Source organism: Nuphar pumila, chromosome 12 (assembly GCF_984573655.1).
Source record: "Nuphar pumila chromosome 12, dmNupPumi1.hap1.1, whole genome shotgun sequence".
NCBI lineage: Eukaryota > Viridiplantae > Streptophyta > Magnoliopsida > Nymphaeales > Nymphaeaceae > Nuphar > Nuphar pumila.
The window spans coordinates 24,707,516-24,728,229 of NC_143260.1; the positions used below are offsets into that span (position 1 = coordinate 24,707,516).

General features: G+C 37.0%; 1 protein-coding gene across 1 annotated transcript; it reads right to left on the reverse strand.

Moving 5' to 3' along the window:
• Positions 1-2,595: 2,595 nt before the first annotated feature.
• On the reverse strand, positions 2,596-10,338 carry LOC149820344 (chaperonin CPN60-like 2, mitochondrial). The gene is made up of 18 exons (XM_089982008.1): positions 10,259-10,338; positions 10,124-10,142; positions 9,853-9,984; positions 9,581-9,740; positions 7,129-7,304; positions 6,229-6,324; positions 6,036-6,140; positions 5,443-5,529; positions 5,264-5,353; positions 5,069-5,149; positions 4,664-4,732; positions 4,517-4,594; positions 4,329-4,424; positions 4,111-4,210; positions 3,924-4,027; positions 3,707-3,812; positions 3,305-3,383; positions 2,596-3,222 (listed from the first exon to the last, which is right to left on the reverse strand). The coding sequence occupies exons 1-18, from the start codon at positions 10,297-10,299 to the stop codon at positions 3,114-3,116; spliced, it is 1,728 nt and encodes a 575-aa protein (XP_089838134.1). The 5' UTR covers positions 10,300-10,338; the 3' UTR covers positions 2,596-3,113.
• Between the last annotated feature and the right edge of the window lie 10,376 nt (positions 10,339-20,714).

Sequence of the window (20,714 nt, forward strand, 5' to 3'; positions counted from 1 at the left end):
AAAGAGGCAATGTATTCAGATAAAGAAAGGCTACCTTTCTGAAATGTCTGAAGTTTCTATAGTAAATAGCATTCGCGCTCTTGTGAGTCAAGAGCAAATACTTCTTCAAGAGCCGACCATACTTGTACAGTCGTATCGAGTCCAACAATGAATCCGAGAATATCCTAGGATAAGGTTCCAGTTATCCACCCACGCAAAAGCCAATCTGATTTCCTGCATGTGACGAAATCTGGATTTTCGACACGAACTCCATTGTCATCAACTAAAAATTGCTCTGAAACGTGGGATTCATAACCAATGAATCCCTGGAGGTCTTGACTTTCTATCAACCTCAATAGTTGTGTCCTTCATAGTAAATAATTGGTATGTGTCAATTTTAATAACACGAAATTAACAACATTCAAAGTTGTGGGACATGAAAACTTAGTTGAGGAAGAAGAGGCAGCCATAAAATCAAACTGTATAAGCTCACGGTTCTAGCTCTGATACCATAAACGAATTTGAAAACCAAACTTTGAATAGTAAAAACAATACGGCCACAGGCCAATCAAGTCTTCTTCCTTGAGTTTTTTCAGCGTGTTTACACGTTGTTATATACATTGCATTAGTAACTGGATGTGCTTGCTTAGGAGATAAGATAAACTTCTTATCTTTTCCAACTTCTTCCACATTATCAGAAAAATCTTTTTCTCCTAAATTATCTCTTGAGCTATCGACATTTGTGAGAGGCCAAATGTGGTTGTTGACATCTATGAGAGATCGACCGGTCTCTAATTGTTCACGGCAAATGTGGACAGGTGTATCTCTATCGTGATCATGCCAACCACATCTGGATCCGGTAATTAATACCGGATCCTATAATAGGTCGGACTTTGTTTCCATGGAGAGAGGCTCCACGCACAGAGCCCCTTTCTTTAGCACGCAAACGTACTCTAAAGATTGCATGAGATACAGATTCCTTATTCCAAAACAATGAGGAAGTTGGTATTCTTTGGAACTTGAGGACTCTCTCTCTTCGCAATTGTCTGTTTTTCATCGGATCGGCTCTCATCATTGAAAGAAGTGTCCTAAACAATTCCTTAAACCAAACAGGCCACTTGCAAGTACATGAAGTAGGGATTCCATCTTTCTGTGGCAAATAAAGAGAGCATTTCTGGTTGTCAAAACCTTAACGACGTCTAATATCAGACTGAGTAGAGATCAATAGCATATACCAACGGGGCTCGGCTTGTCTGGTAGGAGCAGCTAGTGCACGTCACCATGTGCTGGGACGTTGAAGGTTCAAAACCCAATGGTATAATTGTATAACTGGTAGGGTTCTGCCTAAACCCAGCTTGCCTTTCAAAAAAAAAAAAAATAAATAAAGAGAGCATTTCTGGTTATTACTCAACAATGCCCTCTCCTAATGGGCACAATACCGAGCTCCCCTTCTGAGAAAGCTGGTTATCAAAACCTTAACGACGAATATAGCCAATATTTGGCATATATCGTGAATTTAACGTGACATTCTCAAGTGCCACTATTTTGCAATTAAAACAGATATTTCCAAAAAACGTGCTTATTCCAATGTACGACGTTTTAATGATAATTTTTAACATGTTAAAAGCAACTTTTTGTAATATTTAAGAAAATTTACATTTGTGCAGCTAACTTATGGAAAAGTTACATTTAACCACCTATATTTTAAAAGTTTTTGGATAGGCACCTATTTTTTCAACAGAGTTCATATGACCACCTTAGATTACTTTTTTTTTTTATCATTTAACCCGTGCTGACATTTAAATCTTTTTTTTGTTTCGAAAAAACTGAATGTTACTTTTTTTCGTAGTTATACTAGAGATAAGGCTAAATAAGTATCTTTAGCATATCCAACAAACTCTTTAAAATAGTACTTTAAGCATTTCTTGAATGTGAGTCGTAATAAAGTTAAGATTAAATAAGTAATTTTTGTAAGAAAAAGTGACATAGGCAATCAATTGACAACATTAGCGCCCATCCAACAACTTTTGAAACATAGGCGGTTAAACGTAATTTTTTTATAAGTTAGGTGTCTGAACATAAATATCCTTAACAACAGTTGCACGCCATCTGTTTTTTCCAATATACGAATATTTTCCAGATAAAACCAGATTGAGACATTTCGAGTTTTGTTGTATTGATATAGCATTAAATGCAAATATTTATGGATTTTTTTGTTTTTGTTTGGATAGGCAACCAGCCTTTTGATCTCATAAAAAAAGGGGAACTCGCTAGGTTAGACCCCCAAAATGCATTTCAAGTAAAATAGTTGTACAACTAAACAGGTTTTACAAGTTAAAAGTTAAAACTAGGGTTGAAAATGGATCAGACCTCGGACCCAAAATACATTGGAAAGTTAGCTCGGTTAGGATCCGGGGCTCCTTAAATCTGACCCTTTCGGAACCCTAATTAAAATATGTTTGGTAGTTTTTCCCCAGCTCACACAAGTGAGTTGAAGTTCGTGGCTAAAATGATGAAACCAGAATATCAGATACTTTCTAATTTTATCCAGAAAGGCATTCTCTCCAAATTCCAAAGTACAGTTCACCCAAAATTTGCAACCAAACACCCCTTCTTCAAATCTCAAACTATATCATAGTTAAGAATGAACAATCCTTGTTAAATCAAATGAAGATGGTAAAGAAAAACACTGCTGTCTTTCAACCGATGATTATGATTACAAGGAACAGAAAAAAGAGAGGAATAGTCCTAATTGCATACCCATTGAGTAATAAACAAATTATCGACCAATCTTTGTCCATATCTCTCCCAAGAATTTCACAGGGAGGCCGGCCATTAAGGATTCTTGAACTTTGCTCACCAATCAGTCTGTTGGGCTAAACAGACAGGACCCTAGGTGCACTGCCCTACTTTGGAAAAATAGGCTACTTTACTCATTTCTTTCTAAACAACAAAAAATCTGCATAACTATGAGAAAATATCATCTGCTGTTTTAGAAGGATGAATGGGAAGAAAGTATATCCTCAAATGACAAGCAAAAGTAGATGACACTAATCAAAGTGGGAAAACTTCAATTTCTGTGTTTGCATCCAAATCCAAATTCTCTCCACTAAAAATAGCTTATAAGAAAGCCATTAAAGGTCGTAATCATCTGGTGTTGGCATGCCTGCTCGAGGATTGAAGGATTTTGCATCAGGGAATTCAACAACTGTCGCTTCAGTTGTCGTCAACAATAAAGAAACACTGCAATTAAAATCCATAAGCCTGGTTGCCACAGAGTTTGGCAGCAAAATGGAGATTCAACAGGAATAGAATAAAGATTTACCTAGCAGCGTCAACTAAAGCAGTTCTGACAACCTTAAGAGGATCAATAATTCCAGCCTTGACCATGTCAACATACTCACCTAAAAATGGGCATAGCATATATCATGAATTCATGAAAACAAAGTTTCGGAAGAGGGATTTGCAGTTTTGTCTTAACAAGCCAGTGATCTTTCCATCAATTATCAAACACTATACAGAGGCATTTTGATAATAACTTGCAAATGATGATAACAGAGACTCCTACCCAGCACCAATGATGCTGGAGGACACCACGGCAATCCAGGATGCTTAAATGGAAGACTAAATTTAAGAATTTTATTAGCCTCCTTTTTCTCATCAGCTTTGGAAACTAATGAAAATCAGACAATAAAAGTAAGCAGGAAGGACATTGAAATTATCATACCTTTAGCTGCATCATAACCCATATTTAGGTTATCTTGTTCCAATAATTTACCAACAATGACCAAACCATCCACGCCAGCATTTTTGGCAATCGTGAAGGTAGGTATCTGCATGAAATTATTTTCCATATTAATCTAACCTCGAACAAACATTGTGTGTATGTGAACTTTAATAAGTTAACCACAAAGACAGCAGCAAGAAATATTATTTTTAGGAACCTTCAAAGCATTCTTGATTATTTGAACTCCTGCCATCTGATCAGTGTTTGAAGTATGGAGTTTATCCAACTCCCTCGAAGCATATAAGAGAGCAACACCACCACCTGTAAGATACAAACCATAATCTCTCAATTGAATACTAAGAAACATCTGCTATCTCGAGCAATGAAATTGAAAAGAAGCTTACCTGGAAGAATACCTTCTTCCACAGCTGCCCTCGTAGCATTCAGAGCATCTGTAACCCTGTCTTTTCTTTCTCCAACTTCGGCCTCACTGGCTCCACCAACCTACAAAGAAAAATCACGATACGCTAAACAGGTCGTGTCATCGGTCATCATATATGCTACCCACACCTTGGCAATAAAAAAAGAAAAAACAATAACAAGACAAACAACTGTCACCTACCTTAATAACAGCAACACCTCCAGATAGCCTGGATAGTCTCTCCTGTGCTTTCTCTTTGTCAAACGCTGCTGTACTTTTTTCAATTTCAGTTCTCAGCTATTAAATTGAAATGTATTTGCCATATTAGAATCTCTTCAATGGAAACATCAAATAAATGACAATGAAAAAAACACATTACAGTTAGACACCTGCTCACATCTTTCTTCGATTAGCTTCTTGTCACCACCACCATGAAGGATAACAGTATCATCTAGAGAGACAGTAACCTGTCTTACACAAACATCAGTACACTAGTAAAGCGCATCTAATTGAAGAGAAATAGTAGTACTTCTAACCTTTTTTGCAGCACCCAACATTTCAACCCTAACCTTCTCAAGGTTCATCCCAAGCTCTTCGGAAACAACCTGCAAACAGAAAGTAACGTGTTTGTCCTTAACAAATTTGGTTACAAAGAAGCATCTTTGACCTATTTATTTTTAAAGCCTTCATGCCACAAAAGGGGAAGATTTAGGGCACTTTAGAAGTTAAGTGAATTTTGGAGAAAACGAGAAAGTGAAGGAGTCTTTTGCAGGTTTTCCGATTAACTAGGTCTTGTAGCCAAAAGGGCCTTTGATCTACTTAGCTCCACATCCATATCCTAAAAAGATGGGAGTTTAGAGCATTTACAAAGTGAGACAACAGAAACGCAAAAGGACATTTTGGTATGTTCCCACTGAACTAGTTCTCAAACATGTACACACCTCCCCACCAGTAAAGATGGCCAGGTCTTGCAAGTTCGCCCTCCTGTTATCACCAAAACCAGGAGATTTGACAGCACAAACCTACATTTAGCACTGAACATTGTCAACAACATGGATAACTTAGAAGAAGCTGAAACATAAACAAACTGGCAAGAATTCACTTCAACATAAATGTCCAGGATGCAGATTAATAACCTTTACACCAGCACGATGCTTGTTGAGGACAAGCATAGCTAGGACATCAGCTTCCAAATCCTCAGCCACAACTAAAAAAGGTCTTTGATTCTGTGCAAAGAACAAACAAAATGTATCAACCATAGCAACAATTTCTACAAGTAGATGAATAATTTAATGTATCACAAAGAGAAAATTACCTTTAACGCTAACTCCAATACCCTCACCATGATGTCCATGTCCTTTATTTTCTTGTCATGAATAAGGATGAGGGGATTATCTAGTTCCTGTTCAAGAGCAATACCCAGTAAAATTATGTAGCTAGAACATGTGGGTTGCTGTTACATGAACTCTTAAGCTCATGAAAAGTGAGCAACCTAAATGAAACAAAAAGAGATGAGGTTTGGCATTTAGATTACAGTATATGTATCAGCAGAAGCTGCATAAAAAAGGGAAGCCAGCTATGTACGCATAGTACATCATGATATAATTTAGTTTATATTTCGTTCATGTTCTTTGGCTTGAAAAAGGAAGCACTTGGGCAGTTAAGCACAGGAAAAAAATATTTCCCAAGCATATAGGGTTGAAAGAGTCAAGAGAGGCATCATTTAGACAGTCTATCATAATCACAATAAGGCATGACCATCTTACCTAGCTGAAGTCTCAGATCCTCAAATTCTAAAAATGAATATTTTCATTCTCTATTCAGGGTTATCAACTAGAGAACGTGATTACTCATTAAAGCACTACCCACAACTTGGCTAGCAATAATCACATACTAGTTCATACTTACACATTTCTGGGTCTTCTGATCGTTAATAAAATATGGTGATAAATAACCCCTGCTTAGTTTCATCCCTTCTACCACTTCCAACTCATTAAATAATGTATTACCATCCTGCAAAATTATTGAAATGCCATAATTACACATTTAAATTGTAAAATATACCCAGCATCAATATATTATTCAGAGCTTTAGTCCTTACAGAGACAGTGATGACTCCTTCTTTTCCAACTTTCTCCATAGCTCTTGCTATTAACTCTCCAATCTCTCTTTCACTATTTGCTGATATTGTTGCCACCTGTTTCATAAAAACACAAAAGCTAGTATGAGAAAACATGAAATTAGCAAAAAAAAAAAGGTGAGCAAGTCGATCATGGAAAGCTTAACAATTTGAAATGAAGGAGAAAGATAAATATGTTTTTCATAGTTGGTGAACTCATGACTTGGAATCAGATTCCCAGTCCTCAACTCATGGATCAGTGGGTTGACTTTGGGGGACCCAGATGTGTTTTCTATTTATATAAGTTTACAAGATAATCAGAAGCACCAAAAAATTACAATATGAAATTATATTTAATTTACACAATTTAAAAAATAAGCCATCACACTCCTAATTAAGTTCAAAGAATTGTAAAATTAAAAAACTAACATTGAAAAACATATAGGCATGAATAATCGATTTGAATGCTAAAATAATGTACACCACAAATGGAGATAATCAAGATCAAAGTTGAAACCCTCCTAATCAAGCATTAGATTCATGATAGACTCACCAAGTCAGGACAGCAATTGAATGGTTCTTACCTGGTCAATCCTATGATTGTTCGCTGGGTCCACAAGTCAACCAATTTCAAGCTGATTTCCACTGATTCAAACAGGCTCAGGTGGGATAACAGATCCATTTGGGGTTCGAAGTGGGTCACTTCAGATGTTGCCCGAGTTTCTAGCTGGGTTTGCCAATTAATAGTGTTTTGAACAAATGAAAGCACTCAAAAGTTACATGTTCTTCTATGGAATACATCACAGTAACACAAACATAAGATCAATGCCTCATATTTCTTTTTAGTAAATTATTACACAATTTTCTACTGTTAAAGTTTACCTGAGTAATTTCCTCAGGTGTACTAATCATTAAAGCACTGCCTTTTAGGTGGGAAATGACAGCATCAACAGCCATGTTAATACCATGACGCAAATCCATGACATTGACACCAGCTGCCACAGCCTTGCAACCCTCCGCTAGTATTGCATGTGTGAGAATGGTCGCACAAGTGGTGCCTGCAAAGAAGACATACATTTATATCAGAGAGATGGTCTTAAACAAATGATAGGAATGATCTGCAATAAGCTCCACAAATCAACAATCTTCTATGATAATAAAAGTACCATAACCTTGTTAGAAAATCCTGTTCTACATGATATGTCTAAGCACTTTCAAATAAATTACTAACTTTTTTTAATCATAATATGCACTCTTAAGTTTATAAATGCAGACAATGGATTGAGTGTAGCCCTTTTAGCCCAGACATTCTTGCTTGATATATACCACTGTCACCAATATCGGCGATATTTTGAAAATATCCCGAGAAATACCAATATTTTAAGGTAGCCAATATTAAAGGGAATATCTCACGATATTTTCAAAATATCACTAGAAGACAAAATATCACGATATTTTTGGGAAAAACTCTATCTTTATTTAAGTGTGTATTTCCTATTTTTTTGTTTCTTTTATATTTTAAAACCTTTAAAACATGTTTCTTTATATTTTTGGAAGAAAAATAATGCAAAACTTATTATTTTCTTAGCTTTTCTGTTGTTATTTATATTTTTTCAATTTTTTAAACTCCCGATATTTTCCTGAGATTTATCAACTTTTGAAAATCTTTCTGAGAAATACCCTCACCGAGAAATTACCTTTAATGATATTATCACGATAATACCTAATAGCTGATCTACAACACCTTTTACTTTTCAGTGATGCATCAACTTTGCCTTTTCTTTTTTATACTACTATATCTCCTCTTACTAATTCAGAAAGATTTACTTCTATGTTGCTCTAAACAATAAAAGGAACCATTTTGATTTCTCAGAAAGTCCTGTTTGCTTCAATCATGAACCAATGAAGCAAGGAAATACTTGACTTTTTTATGGAATCCAAATAGCTAGAAAACAGAGCTGCTTGTAACTCCATGAACATTGGAATTGAAGAAATTCAAAGTGGTTTAACACCTTCAGAGATAGCATCATCTAAAATGTGTTTGTCAGAATGATTTTGATCGTAAATAATGACCATGTTCCACACTTTGCAAGGTAATCAATGAAGTAGAATGCAGCAAGCCAGCAAGCTATAAAAAAATAGAGAATGCATAGAATTTGTTGATAATTAGGCAGTACATGACTCCCATACACCAAAGGGAGCTTAACAAAAGCAATGGCTAGTAAAACCAAAGAACAGTTTAAATGGAAGCTGTTGCTCTAGAGTAGGTTGATGCAAGAGAGAGAAAGAAGGAACACGATATAAACGGTTCGGCCTGATGTGCGTCCACGGAACCGGGTCAATACGATATTATTTCTAGCGTATGTTACAAGGCCCTAACCATTCCTTTTTATAATTGGGATCATGTTGAGATGGATGAATGTCTAACATCATCTTCATACAATCTACAGCTGATTTAATGTCGGCCGTTGGATTTGTTCTAGAGTCTTCATCAGGCAGGTCGACCATTTGTGTAGGACCCACATTGGGTGGATTGATCCTCCTTAGAGGTGAGACACATTTTCTGGTGGCTTCACTAACAGGGAGTCTGCATGAGACTCTTTCCTTATCCAGATTGTCTTCTACATTAGACAGGAGTTGTAGATGAGCATGACTTCTGTTTTCCTGATCAACTGGACGACCCAAATGATTTAGGATAGGAGCTGGATGTGCTGGACATGCTGGTCGATCTGAATGTGCCAGCTGGACGGATCCGAGTTTAACATGGTAAGATTTAAATCTCCCTTTCAATCTTTAATTGAAATTTGAAGTTCAATAAGAAACCTAAGATGGTTAAAGATTCAAGGCACATTCTGTTGTAACCAACCAAAGAACCATTTTACTTGTTTCTAGAAGTAAGCATTTAGTGCAAGAATTTTCACTACCATTAACAGTAGAGACAACTATATAGATTTTTCAACTCCCAACCAACCACAGCTGCACATCTTCTGAGCTATGCACTGGTATGGCTAAAGCTAGACAAATGTGTGGTACGTTATGCAGCATGATTCTTAACCTGAGAGACCGCAACAATTTGCCACTTAATTAGGATCTCAAAAGGAATTTTATAAATGCAGCTATGAAAATTGACTACAGTACAACGTCTTCAAGTCCGTAATAAGCAGTCATAATATTTTCTTGATTTAAAAAAAAAAACGGAGACACTTCAAACTAATAAATTCATGATGCTCATAATCCTAAAACATAGAGAACCGTATCAAGTCTTCAGACTAATAAACTCATGATGCATTCTAATCCAAAATCATAGAGAATTGTAGCTTGGAAGTAAGAATACCATCTCCAGCAGCAGAATTCGTGGCTTTCGCGACCTTCTTAACAAGATTGGCACCGAGATTCTTGGCTTTGTCCTCAAACTCGATGTTCTTAGCGACCGTCACGCCGTCCTTCGTCACCTTTGGACCACCCTTTTTCTTCTCAATGATCACATTTCTGCCCTGAGAAAGTACAACCCACAGAAAAAACCGACTCCGAAAGCGTCAAAACCAGCAAATTAACAGGCACCCAAAATTTCCCACCATCCAAAACTGCAAGGAAGAGTAACTAAACCTTAGGACCCATCGTCACTCTTACGACTTCGGCAACCTCTTGGACTCCTTGAAGCATTGCAGCCCTCGCTTCGTCTCCAAAATTGATGTCTTTTGCACCATAGTTTCTTCTCCACAAAATGGAATTGCTCACCTTCCAGATGAACCAAATGCAACCCAAATGGAATCAAAACACAAAAACAAACAACACCCCAAACTCAAAGGCAACAACAAGGCAGAATCAAAAGTACGAGAAAATTCCAATAAAAGACGCCAAAAGAGAAAATGGGTACCTGTTTTCTGCAACCAGGACTACGACAGAGGAGAAAAACAACAAAATTTGAATCAAAATGTGCAGAAAAAAGCAAAAAAGAAAAGAATAGAACATGGCTGTCATGTTCCATGTGAATCTGTGGTACAAATCTTACCTGATCGCCGATGAGAGAGAAGCAATTGTTCGTCGATACATGTTATAGCTCTGTGTTCTGTGTGTGTGAAGGAGAGAGAGAGAGAGAGAGAGAGAGAGAGAGCAGGGTTTTAAGACGAGTCGGGTAGGGTTTTAAGGCAAAAGAAGGTTCGAGAGAACCGAGTGGTGTTAAGGGTCATAGTTGGTCGGGCTCAAGTTAACTTGGTCCGGTTGTTTCGGGTCAAGTTGGTGCGACCACATTGGTTGCAGGGTAACCGGTTGGGTTACTGTCGGATCAGGGTTTGCCCAAACCCGCCCAAATAAGAACCAGTTGGGTTCGGCTACCAGACATATAATTTGATGAGTGTTAATATATATATTTACATATAAAATACTCGAGCCAGCAGGGTTGAACTAGATATCCAGTCAAAATTGCATTCAAAACCCGATCAGGTGTTGCTCGGGTTGGGTTTGGGTGGACCTAATAATATTTGGGTGTGAAGTTTTCATGCTCAGATCCAGGTATTTGGGTTCCGGTTGAGTTAGATATCCAACGCAAACCCGACTCATTCATGCACTAAATGGTTGGTTATCTAGATAATAAAATAATTATTAGCTAATTACGAGTAGCCCGTCGATGTTTAGGTGATCACATCAACCACATGCTTCATTTAAAATTTCAAATGCAGTTTAAACATCAGACTGGCGTTTAAAATGATATATTTGTCTTTTTTCCGTGCAGAACTCATCATATATCGTCGGTCTTTTACTGTACCACTCAACAATAAGGGCGTTTTAGTCACAAATCTGGCATTTTCTTCTTAGAGAATCTCACCACAAATTTAAAAGTTTATTTTAAAAGAAAATCTCAGCAAAATATTAATATATTTAAATTTTATAAAAAATACATAAAAAATATTGATGCGCTCTTGGGCCTACGGGGTTGAACTAGGTCAAGAGCCTCAAGGAGGTTGGGAGAAAATTTATTTTTCTCAACTTGCTAAACAAAAAATTTTGAAAATTGGATCAGAGGTTTAGGACAAGGGAAGGTCTTGACCAATTTTCAGGGCCTAAACTAAACGGGGTCAGAGATTTATAAACTCAGAAACAGATGTCTGGATTTCAAATTTGATTGGGTCTGAACTGGGTTTTGACTCGAACAAGTTCTAGTAGAAAATTCGATTCTCCTAACAAGCTAGGTTAAAAAAATTAATTTTTAGTGGATAGGCTAGGAAAATGTGGATGAACTTATGGTTAAAATTTCAGCCCTGGTTATCCATAGAGTTAGCTTAGCCAACAAGTTCACCCACATATTGATAGTTGGTGGTACGTTTGAACTTGGTTGCAACCTAGTCCTTAAGTTTCATGACCCGTGTGGTCTTAACCTCAAGCACCAAATTGAAAAAAGAGATCGAGGAACTAGGGGCCAAGAGAGAAAGAGATATGTCTTTTAGAGGGAGCGAGGGATGACTTAGAGAGAGAGAGAGTGAAGAGAAGTCTTTAATTTTTATTCAAAAATTGCATATATCATTTCCAAGGGGTACAAGCCTATATATAGGCCCAAAAGAGGCTCTTAAAGCCTTCACATATTATAAAGTCAAAATATAAATACAATCCTAGCTAATTCTAAATAAAACCTAGTAAGCATAAATCCAATTTTAATTAACACCTACTTGAGACTAAGCCTAAATTAGAAAACATCTACATGGCTTAATCATATTCTAAGTAAACACCTCTTTAGCCATAGGTAAGACCTTGCTTGGCTTAAACCATATTTAGGTAACACCTCTTAGATCCTTCTTGAAATAGCCAATGAGCATTTAGGAGGGCTCCACATCCTTTTAGGCCATTCAACTAAGGAGGTCGACCTCTCTAGGTGGGCCCTACATGGGCCAGCTGATCCAAATATAGATCTTGAGAAATATGGATATAGGTTCAATTGGGTCTTAAGTATTTCGGATAGGGTAAAAAAATGATCTCTATCATCCCCTCCTTCTTGAAATTTGCCTAGTCCACTAGGCAAAAATACGAAATTCTTTGCTCCAACCCAGTAAGGCACCCATCATGCTTTTGTTGTGCCACTCTGATGATTCACCACTTGCAACACTCATTCTTTGAATACCTTGCAAGTCACCATGTAGGTCACATCCTTTATCAGATGATCAAACAAGCTCAACTCTATTAGGGACTGCATTTCAGCAATACATGTAGCTAATGCAACAATAACATCCACTGATGTCATTCCTTGCTAAGTCAAACACCTAAAGTAATGCCTTGCCTCGATTAGGGAATTCTTTTTTATTTTTTAAAAATATAGCAAAAGTTTTTTTCACATAAATTCAAAATCATTCCCAAACTCAGGCTCATAATAGAGTTAGAATCAAACCATTACAATTCAAATGTCACAAAATGATTTCATTTATATTATAAATGAAAGTTTAGAGTTCGTACACAAAACACAAAAATGAGACAGAAGAATACAATCCAATCCAATAAAATAGTCCCTGTGTCCCTCAATATCCGTCCACCTATTTCCGTAGAGATGAAAAGAGAAAAAAAACAAAGCATGAGATACAATTTATCTCAACATAATTTTGTAGACCCTTACTAGGTCTCAACAAAAAAATCATTCACACATACTCACGTGCGTATATTAAGCATATAATACACATATGCATTTATACATGCTTAAAGCATACAATCTTACATAAACATCGATGCATAAACAAAACATACAACTTACACATCTTTTTTGCGTAAGTACACATACAATTCAAACATATAAGCATATGTACATGTATTCGAGCATACAGTTATGTATACAGGTCTTTCAAACATAAATTTATACCAATTCATGCAAATAGTTAAGCATTTATTTTATTTAAGCATGAAATCATGCTCACATGTATTCCATGCATATAATTATGCATATATCAATTTAAAAATATAAGTACGCTCATAAATAGTTTAAATGCATATAACTATGCAGTCATGCCATGACTTACCTCATGCATGAATAGTTTTTCTTTATTTTGCAATTCATGCAATCTTGCAAACATTAAACTTAAATTTATTTCAGTTACCCTAGGGCACCATACCCGGCCAACTATGGGTACTGAAGTCTCTTTGGGGTTGTTCACTCACGTAATTTGTATTTTTCACATTTTAATCCCTAAGAGAATAAGAGACTAACAATAGAGTTTGGGATACGTCGTCATGTTATCACTTAGACTAAAACATCGTAGGCACACTACTATAGACATATATATATATATATATATATATATATATATATATATATATATATATATATATATATATATATATATATATATGTGTGTGTGTGTGTGTGTGTGTACCTCAGACTCTACCACGTCTATCGAAGTGCAAAGTCCTCTTAAACCACTACGGTAGGAGAAGGGTTCACATTTGAACCGATGAGACTGCAATAGTCCATGTCCTATGGGACCACAATTCTCAAAAGGTTGGTGCAGACACAGATTCACATTTGACCAACTTGCTTGATCTCAATAGTATGAGCCAATGTCACACAATCTTTCAGAGTGATACACATATGTATAACTTTCTTAATTTTTGAGATTTTTTTCTCAACGCATATCATTTTACAAGTAAATGAACATATTAAGTAATAATCCATCAACCGTTGTACTTGGGTTAATACTTATAATTTTTTATGCTATTCAATCATATATATCATGCCTCACAAATACGAAAAAGCAGATTAAATCATGAATAGTTGAAATTTAACACATAAAGAAATAACTTGGGTAACACCCGTAAATTCATACTATTCAATCACACACCTTGTGCATAAATCGAGTTTGCCACACTTACAAGATTTAATGTGTAAACACAGTTTCAATATATGAAATACATATTGGGATTAATATCAAATGCAAAACATGTCTGTCAAATATGCATTGCCTTTATAACCCACCATTTGCCACATTCGTAAAAGGTTTCATATTTGAAACATCGTAAGGACCGATGTCTGTTACGTATAAACATCCAACCATTACAGATATGTCATCCACCCATAAATATTTGATAAACCCTAAACATATATCTTCTAATATGTGCAAACAATCCTATGCAGTTGATTTTTAATGCATGCATCTATATATTCCATCATACTTCATATGTTATCCCACAATTCGCATATAATAATAAACATATATCACATTCATTTCTATGTATGATGGTTGCATACATATATCTCAATTTATATAAGTATTTGTATGTATACCTCAATTGCATACGCATAATCACAACACAATAACATTCATACTATGCCTCAACTACACACGTACAAATCACAATACAACAACATTCATACGTATACCTCAAATGCACACGTACGAATCTTAATAGAATAACTCTTGTATGTATGTCTTAACTGCATATGTATGTATCGTATCACAATGATATTTAGCAGTAGCAAACCACCCAAAATACATGTATCTCGTGAATATCTCCATCCACTCAAATTTTTTCGATGATACAATTCTTATTATCCAAGGCAACACACCAACCAAACTAAGCACTAGGAGCCCACCTAAGCGCAAGCGCGAAGGTGTAATGGCTCACTAGGGCATAATTCATGATGAGAATGAGTTGTAACAAGAGTTTGACCTTGGAAATGGAATGCAATGAGGATATACACCCTAGGCAAACGAGTACAACCAAGCAATCACATACATATGTTGTGTTTGCATACGTATCATCACATCAAAAGCATTGAATGGGTATGCCACGTTGGCGTATGCTCACACAACATACACTTAGGATCCACTGTTACCTACAGCCAATTAACAAAATATATCAATTTTATCTTTTTTATGTTTTAGAGTTCAACCTACAAAACAAAATATTTTAAAATGTTTCAGATAACCCGATTCTATAATTATGCATCTTGTCTGCTAAAACCCAACTCCAGTTAGTTAAATATATGATTCTAACTAATTTACGAACTTAAAAAGATCATTTTTAGGTTCTGAAGTATCTATAGGTAACTATTTATACACACCTTGAGTAATTAGGAACCCAGTAACGCTGAGGTATTGTACCCCAAACTCCGATAAGGATTTGAGAACTATACCTCTAACGAAATGAGTTCCTCGTTCAACATGGCAAACGAGGTGACAACGACAATATAGACCATGATGCAGAACATAAGCGTAGGGCGACAACATGATTTCTAAGGTAGCATGCATGAATTCTGAGGTAGTGCATAATTTATGAGGTAATATGGGATATAGATTTTAAGGTGGTTAGTGGTGCAGATTTCAAGGTGGTTGTGATAATAGTAGTGATATGGCGGCATCGATAACGGGTCGCTGTCAGCGTCAGCAAGACTCACTTGGCACAATGGAGATGATGATGACATGTGAATGACCCTTTTCTTTTCTTTTTCTTTTTCTTTTTCTTCTTCTCCTCTTCCTTTTTTCCTCTCTTCCTCATGACAAACAATTGAAAAGGGGGGAAATAGGAGAGACAAAACAAGGGAGAGAGGTGGGTAGCTAGTGAAAGGGAAACAAACCCGTAGGAGAGAGGGAGGTGACCGACAATGCGGTCGGCAAACAAGAAAGAGGGAGAACCAAGAGAGCTCGGTTAAGACAGGGAAAGGTGAGCAACAAGGGGGTTGACAGTGGCAGTGGTGATGCTGGATGAGCAGGCTGACAGTGGCTCAGGCAGCAACATACGACGATGCGAGCTAGTGACTAGCGGAAGGTGGCACCAGTGAGAGGGCGACGATGATGTCGCGCAATGTCAGCAAACAAGAAAGGGAGGATAGGCTGTGAGGAGTGAGGAGGGGTTTCATGAAAATAAAATAAGAGGAGAGAGAGTGTATGGGTGAGAGAGAGAGACAGAGTTAAGAGAGTCAGTGAGAGGGAGAGGAATGCTCGAGAAAGAAAAAGAGGGGGTCGAGTGTCAACCCATCAAGGAGAGAGAGGGAGGGGGTCACCACGTGGTGGCCCCCCATTGGGCATGGAGTCCCATCACGGGGAAAACCCCAAACTGCTCCTACTCTTTATTATAATTTCCTAAATTTATGAACCATTTTTCCTTTTTGCTACTCACTCCAAAAAAAATTTTCGTATATGCCCCTATGGGTTTTGGGTTATTTGGATCTTGATCCAAACTCAAATTGTTCCATACCTATTTTGATCAATTGAGGTTTCCGAATTTTTGATCGATCCAAAACTCGCATGGATCGATTATATGGAGTCTGCATCGCTCCATCTCTGGTTCAGATCGGATATCAGGTTTGACTCGTTCTAACCCACATCAAACCCAAACTCGATGGGTTTGGGTCACTACCAAATCCAAACTTACATAAAAATCCTAAATTTATTATTAAAAATTCTTGAGTATTACATAAAGTACAAAAACAAAATCCCCAAGGCATTAAAAATAGCAATAGTCTCCTTATCATCCCAATTCAAGTAACTTGAATAGAGTTTTTATGAGACTTGCATAACATAACTCATACCTTCCCCAACTTTTACTCTGAACATGTTGCACACGAATCTAAGCCATTTTTATATTGGTGCAAGAATTTCATCATTCCCTTATTGACTGGACATAGTTTGACTTAGGTAAGGGACCTAGGTTCAATGGATTCAGGTAATGTAGGATAGGTTGGGTTCATGTAAGCTTTGGCAAAAAAAATTGGTTATCTCGAATGGTACAACATAAAATCATGAAATTCAGGAAGATGATTCTAGACACCCTAAGGGAGGTTGGGTCAAAGTTTTAGGTTCAAAGGTCACTGGATTGGGGAACCATGATTTTTTGAAGTCGTAGAAAAATTCTAAACTGGTACAGTTCAAACAAGGTTTGATTTTAGACTGGTTGGAAAAATATCGAGTTCTCCCAAACAATCCAGTGAAAAATTCTAGTTTTTTGGAAGATGCTTCTAGACATCTCAAAATTGGTTCGGTCAAAATTTGAGGTTCATAGGACATGAGAATAGGGGGTTACATTTTTTGGAAGTTTAAAAGAAATTCAGTACCATGCAGGAATATACTAGCTTTTGATACCAGAAAGCTAGATTGTAAAATCGAGTTCTCAAAACTGAGAACTCAATAAATTCTGAAATTTGGGGAGTGGGTCACAGACACCATAAAGAACCTAAGGTCCAAATTTCAGACCAAGATTTCTCAAGGTTTGGGCTAAACAATCTTTACAAGTCTGATGAGTTTTTAGGTTTTATAGAATTCAGGTTAGCCCTACATGAGTTGAGGTATGCTACTAAGGGCTTGCAAGGGTTTGGGATGGGCTTCATTCTAGATAGCAAGGGCCTTACACTACCATACATAGGGAAAGAGAAAAGGAGAGATACGAGGGTCCAACCACTTGTCCATTGTCTTCTTAGTCTGCTGGGACCTGATACACTTTAATCCTCTAAGATCAACACGAACCCAAAGGGGTCCTTTCGCATGTTAGGAGTTGGTATACAATTCAGTTCTACTCCAGTAGAATTCCCAACCGCAGAAAATTGTATCCATGCTTGAAGCAGGAGCGTGCAAGGAGTGAAGGATGGTTTTATACCAACCAGTTCAACCTCCACTTCGCTCGGATCAAATAGTACATTGGCACATACCCCATACATTTTTATTACAAAACACCAACTATGAATATCACATTTCATAACTAGTTTAGCCTTGTTGTAGAGTTCATAAGTCTACCAACAATGTTGTGTTTGTGGCTTGCAGATGGAGATGACAGGTGTCCATTGTATGACAATCTCTAATAAAGAGTTGTTTGATTATGTTGTACTCGCAAACATTCTCAGTTCTGCAAAAAATAGTAGGCAACAACTGATCTTGTTTACATATCAGTTTGCCAGCCGGGCCTCTGATACTAGTCACACTACTTGGCAGCTGGAGGCATTTTAGTTGGACTGAATAACAATCCTTCTTCTATCCCCTTACAAAATATGTGACCCATGTGTTGGACTACACACAAGCGGTCTGCCAAACCAGAGCTTCCAAGAGACTTTAGGAGATCCCACAAGTAGGTGACACACATGTTACATGGTCACAAACACTTTAATGAGGAAACAACCTAGGGAACACTAGGCATGCATTCTCTTTTTTGCGAAAATATGCGCTTGATGTATGACATACTCCAATGCAGGGTTGTTGTAGCAGTTTATTATTGGGGGTTGTATGCATCATTGCTAAGGAAACACAATGTTGAGTATGGGAAACAACGTGCAACTGTAGTTGCACATTGCAGGCAATGATGCCATTATGTGCAGTGAATGGCTGACAAAATGCATGAGAACGCTCCTAAGATGGTTGTAGTGCTTCTTCTTCAACGAAATATGGTTGTTCAACAATGATCCACAAATTGCTGCAGTCAGTTGGCAACCGAATTCCCATTCATCATGTTCCTTGCTCTCAATAATAGGATCAACGAAGGTGTCAAGATTCTCATCTATGAGAATCTGATCCCTTTCTGCCCATTCTTCACAAATAGATTCTTGTGCGCCCTTCTGTTTATCACATTACTTCTTGAACAATCCACCACCTCTATTAGTGGATTGTAACATATGTCATGACTTGTACATCCAGTTGAAGTTGATGTAACAAGCTCATGGCTTGTTGAAGGCCGACTTTGAAATTAGCCAAATGAACACCAACAAATTTAGTGTTAATCCTTCCATCGAACTTGTCGATGAATTTGGAATTCATCTTCGATGAATTTGGAATTCATCTTCGATGTTAGGTCTTGGCCTCACTTAGGTAGCATGGGTTCTCTTAAGTTTTCTATGAAACCAGTTGATGCATTCCTGGACTCACGATGTTAGACTAAGTCAAGTCAAGGGTAAGGAACATGGTCTCTTCTGAAAGAGGTTGAGAAACAATTTATTTCTCTCAAACGATTGAATAAAAAAATCTGAAATTTGAAGCAAAGGTTTAGAAAAGGTAGGGGAAGGCCTTGACTAAGTTTCAAGGCCTAACTCAATAAGGTTAGGGATTTATGAACTCAAAAACAAACATCTAGATTTTGAGTTTAATGGGTCCTGGATAGGGTTTTGACTCAGACAGGTTATAATAGAAAAATTGATTCTCCTAACAGAGTGGGTTAAAAACATTCGATTTTTGAAGGGTAGGCTAGGGATACGTGGATGGACCTAGGGTTAAAGTGTCAAGCCTAGACCAGGTCCTGTTTGGGGTATATGACCAAACAAGTTGGGCCAAATTTTGCAGTTTACAATATGAAAAATCTAAGCTCGATCTAGGTTCAACGACGTGTAATAGGTCAAGGCAAGGTCTAGGCTTACAAGGGGGTATTGGGCTGACTTACTTGGTTGTCTGGGCTATGTTTGTGGCTTGGGAAAGGATTGAGGGTTTGCAGAGCATCAGGTTCACCAGGGAGTCAACATAGCCACCAGAATGAGTTTACCCACATGTTGATAGTTGGTGTACTGTTTGGACTTGGCTGCAACCTAGTCCTTGAGTTCCATAACTTGCAAGTTTGAACCTCAAGCACCATATTGAGAAAAGAGACAAAGGGCCTAGGGGCCAAGAAAGAGAGAGAGAGTGATGAGTTTGAGAGAGAGACAGAGAGTGAAGAGAAGTCTTTAATTTTTATTCAAAAATTAGATATCTGATTTCAAAGGGGTACAAGCCTATATATAGGCCCATAAGAGGCTCCTAAAGCCTTCACATATTACAAAGTTAAAATATAAATGCAATCCTAATTCTAGATCAAACCTACTAAGCATAAATTCAAATTGAGTTAACACCTACTTGAGACTAAGCCTATATTAGAAAACACCGGCGTAGATTGATCCTATTATGAGTAAGCACCTCTTTAGCCCTAGGTAAGACCTTCCTTGGCTTAAATCATATTTAGGTAACACCTCCTAGATTCTTCTTGGAATAGCCAATGAGCATTTTGGAGGGATTCACATCCTTATAGGCCATTCAAATGGGGAGGTCGACCTCTCTATGTGAGCCCCACATGGGCCAGGTAGTCCAAAGAAGGATCTTAGGTGATTTGGATACAACTCTAATTGAGTCTTGGGCATTTTGGATACAAGTAAAAAAATAATCCATATCAAATATCAAAATATTAAAATAAAATACAAATAGAGTATTAATAACATGACAAAAATATGATTTTTTCAAACTGATGACATTTTTGACAATATCATATTTTTTGGGGATTACATCAGCATTTAAAAATTTCAATAAAATTGTGAGATTTTCAAAATAGTCAATATTTGTGACTATGGACTAAACAAAGGTCAGCTTAATGATGTTAGGACCAAGCCTAACTTTGAAACAAAAGTTACTACAAAAGAAGGTATAATTAATTATAATTACTGAAATATTAGGAAGACTCTTTTAAATAACTCACAACTTAAGGTTCTTTTTCTTTTCTAAAATAATTGAAGAAAATCACATCACTCACACCGTCACACATGAGCTTATTGCATG

What these genes read in the sequence shown, in the direction of transcription:
- LOC149820344 (XM_089982008.1), bottom strand. Translation starts at nt 10,299, where the DNA reads ATGTATCGACGAACAATTGCTTCTCTCTCATCGGCGATCAG. An exon ending in TATTGGAGTTAGCGTTAAAG is followed by an intron (nt 5,354 to 5,442) that starts GTAATTTTCTCT and finishes TTCTTTGCACAG; the next exon opens with AATCAAAGACCTTTTTTAGT. An exon ending in GCTTTAGTTGACGCTGCTAG is followed by an intron (nt 3,223 to 3,304) that starts GTAAATCTTTAT and finishes TTTTAATTGCAG; the next exon opens with TGTTTCTTTATTGTTGACGA.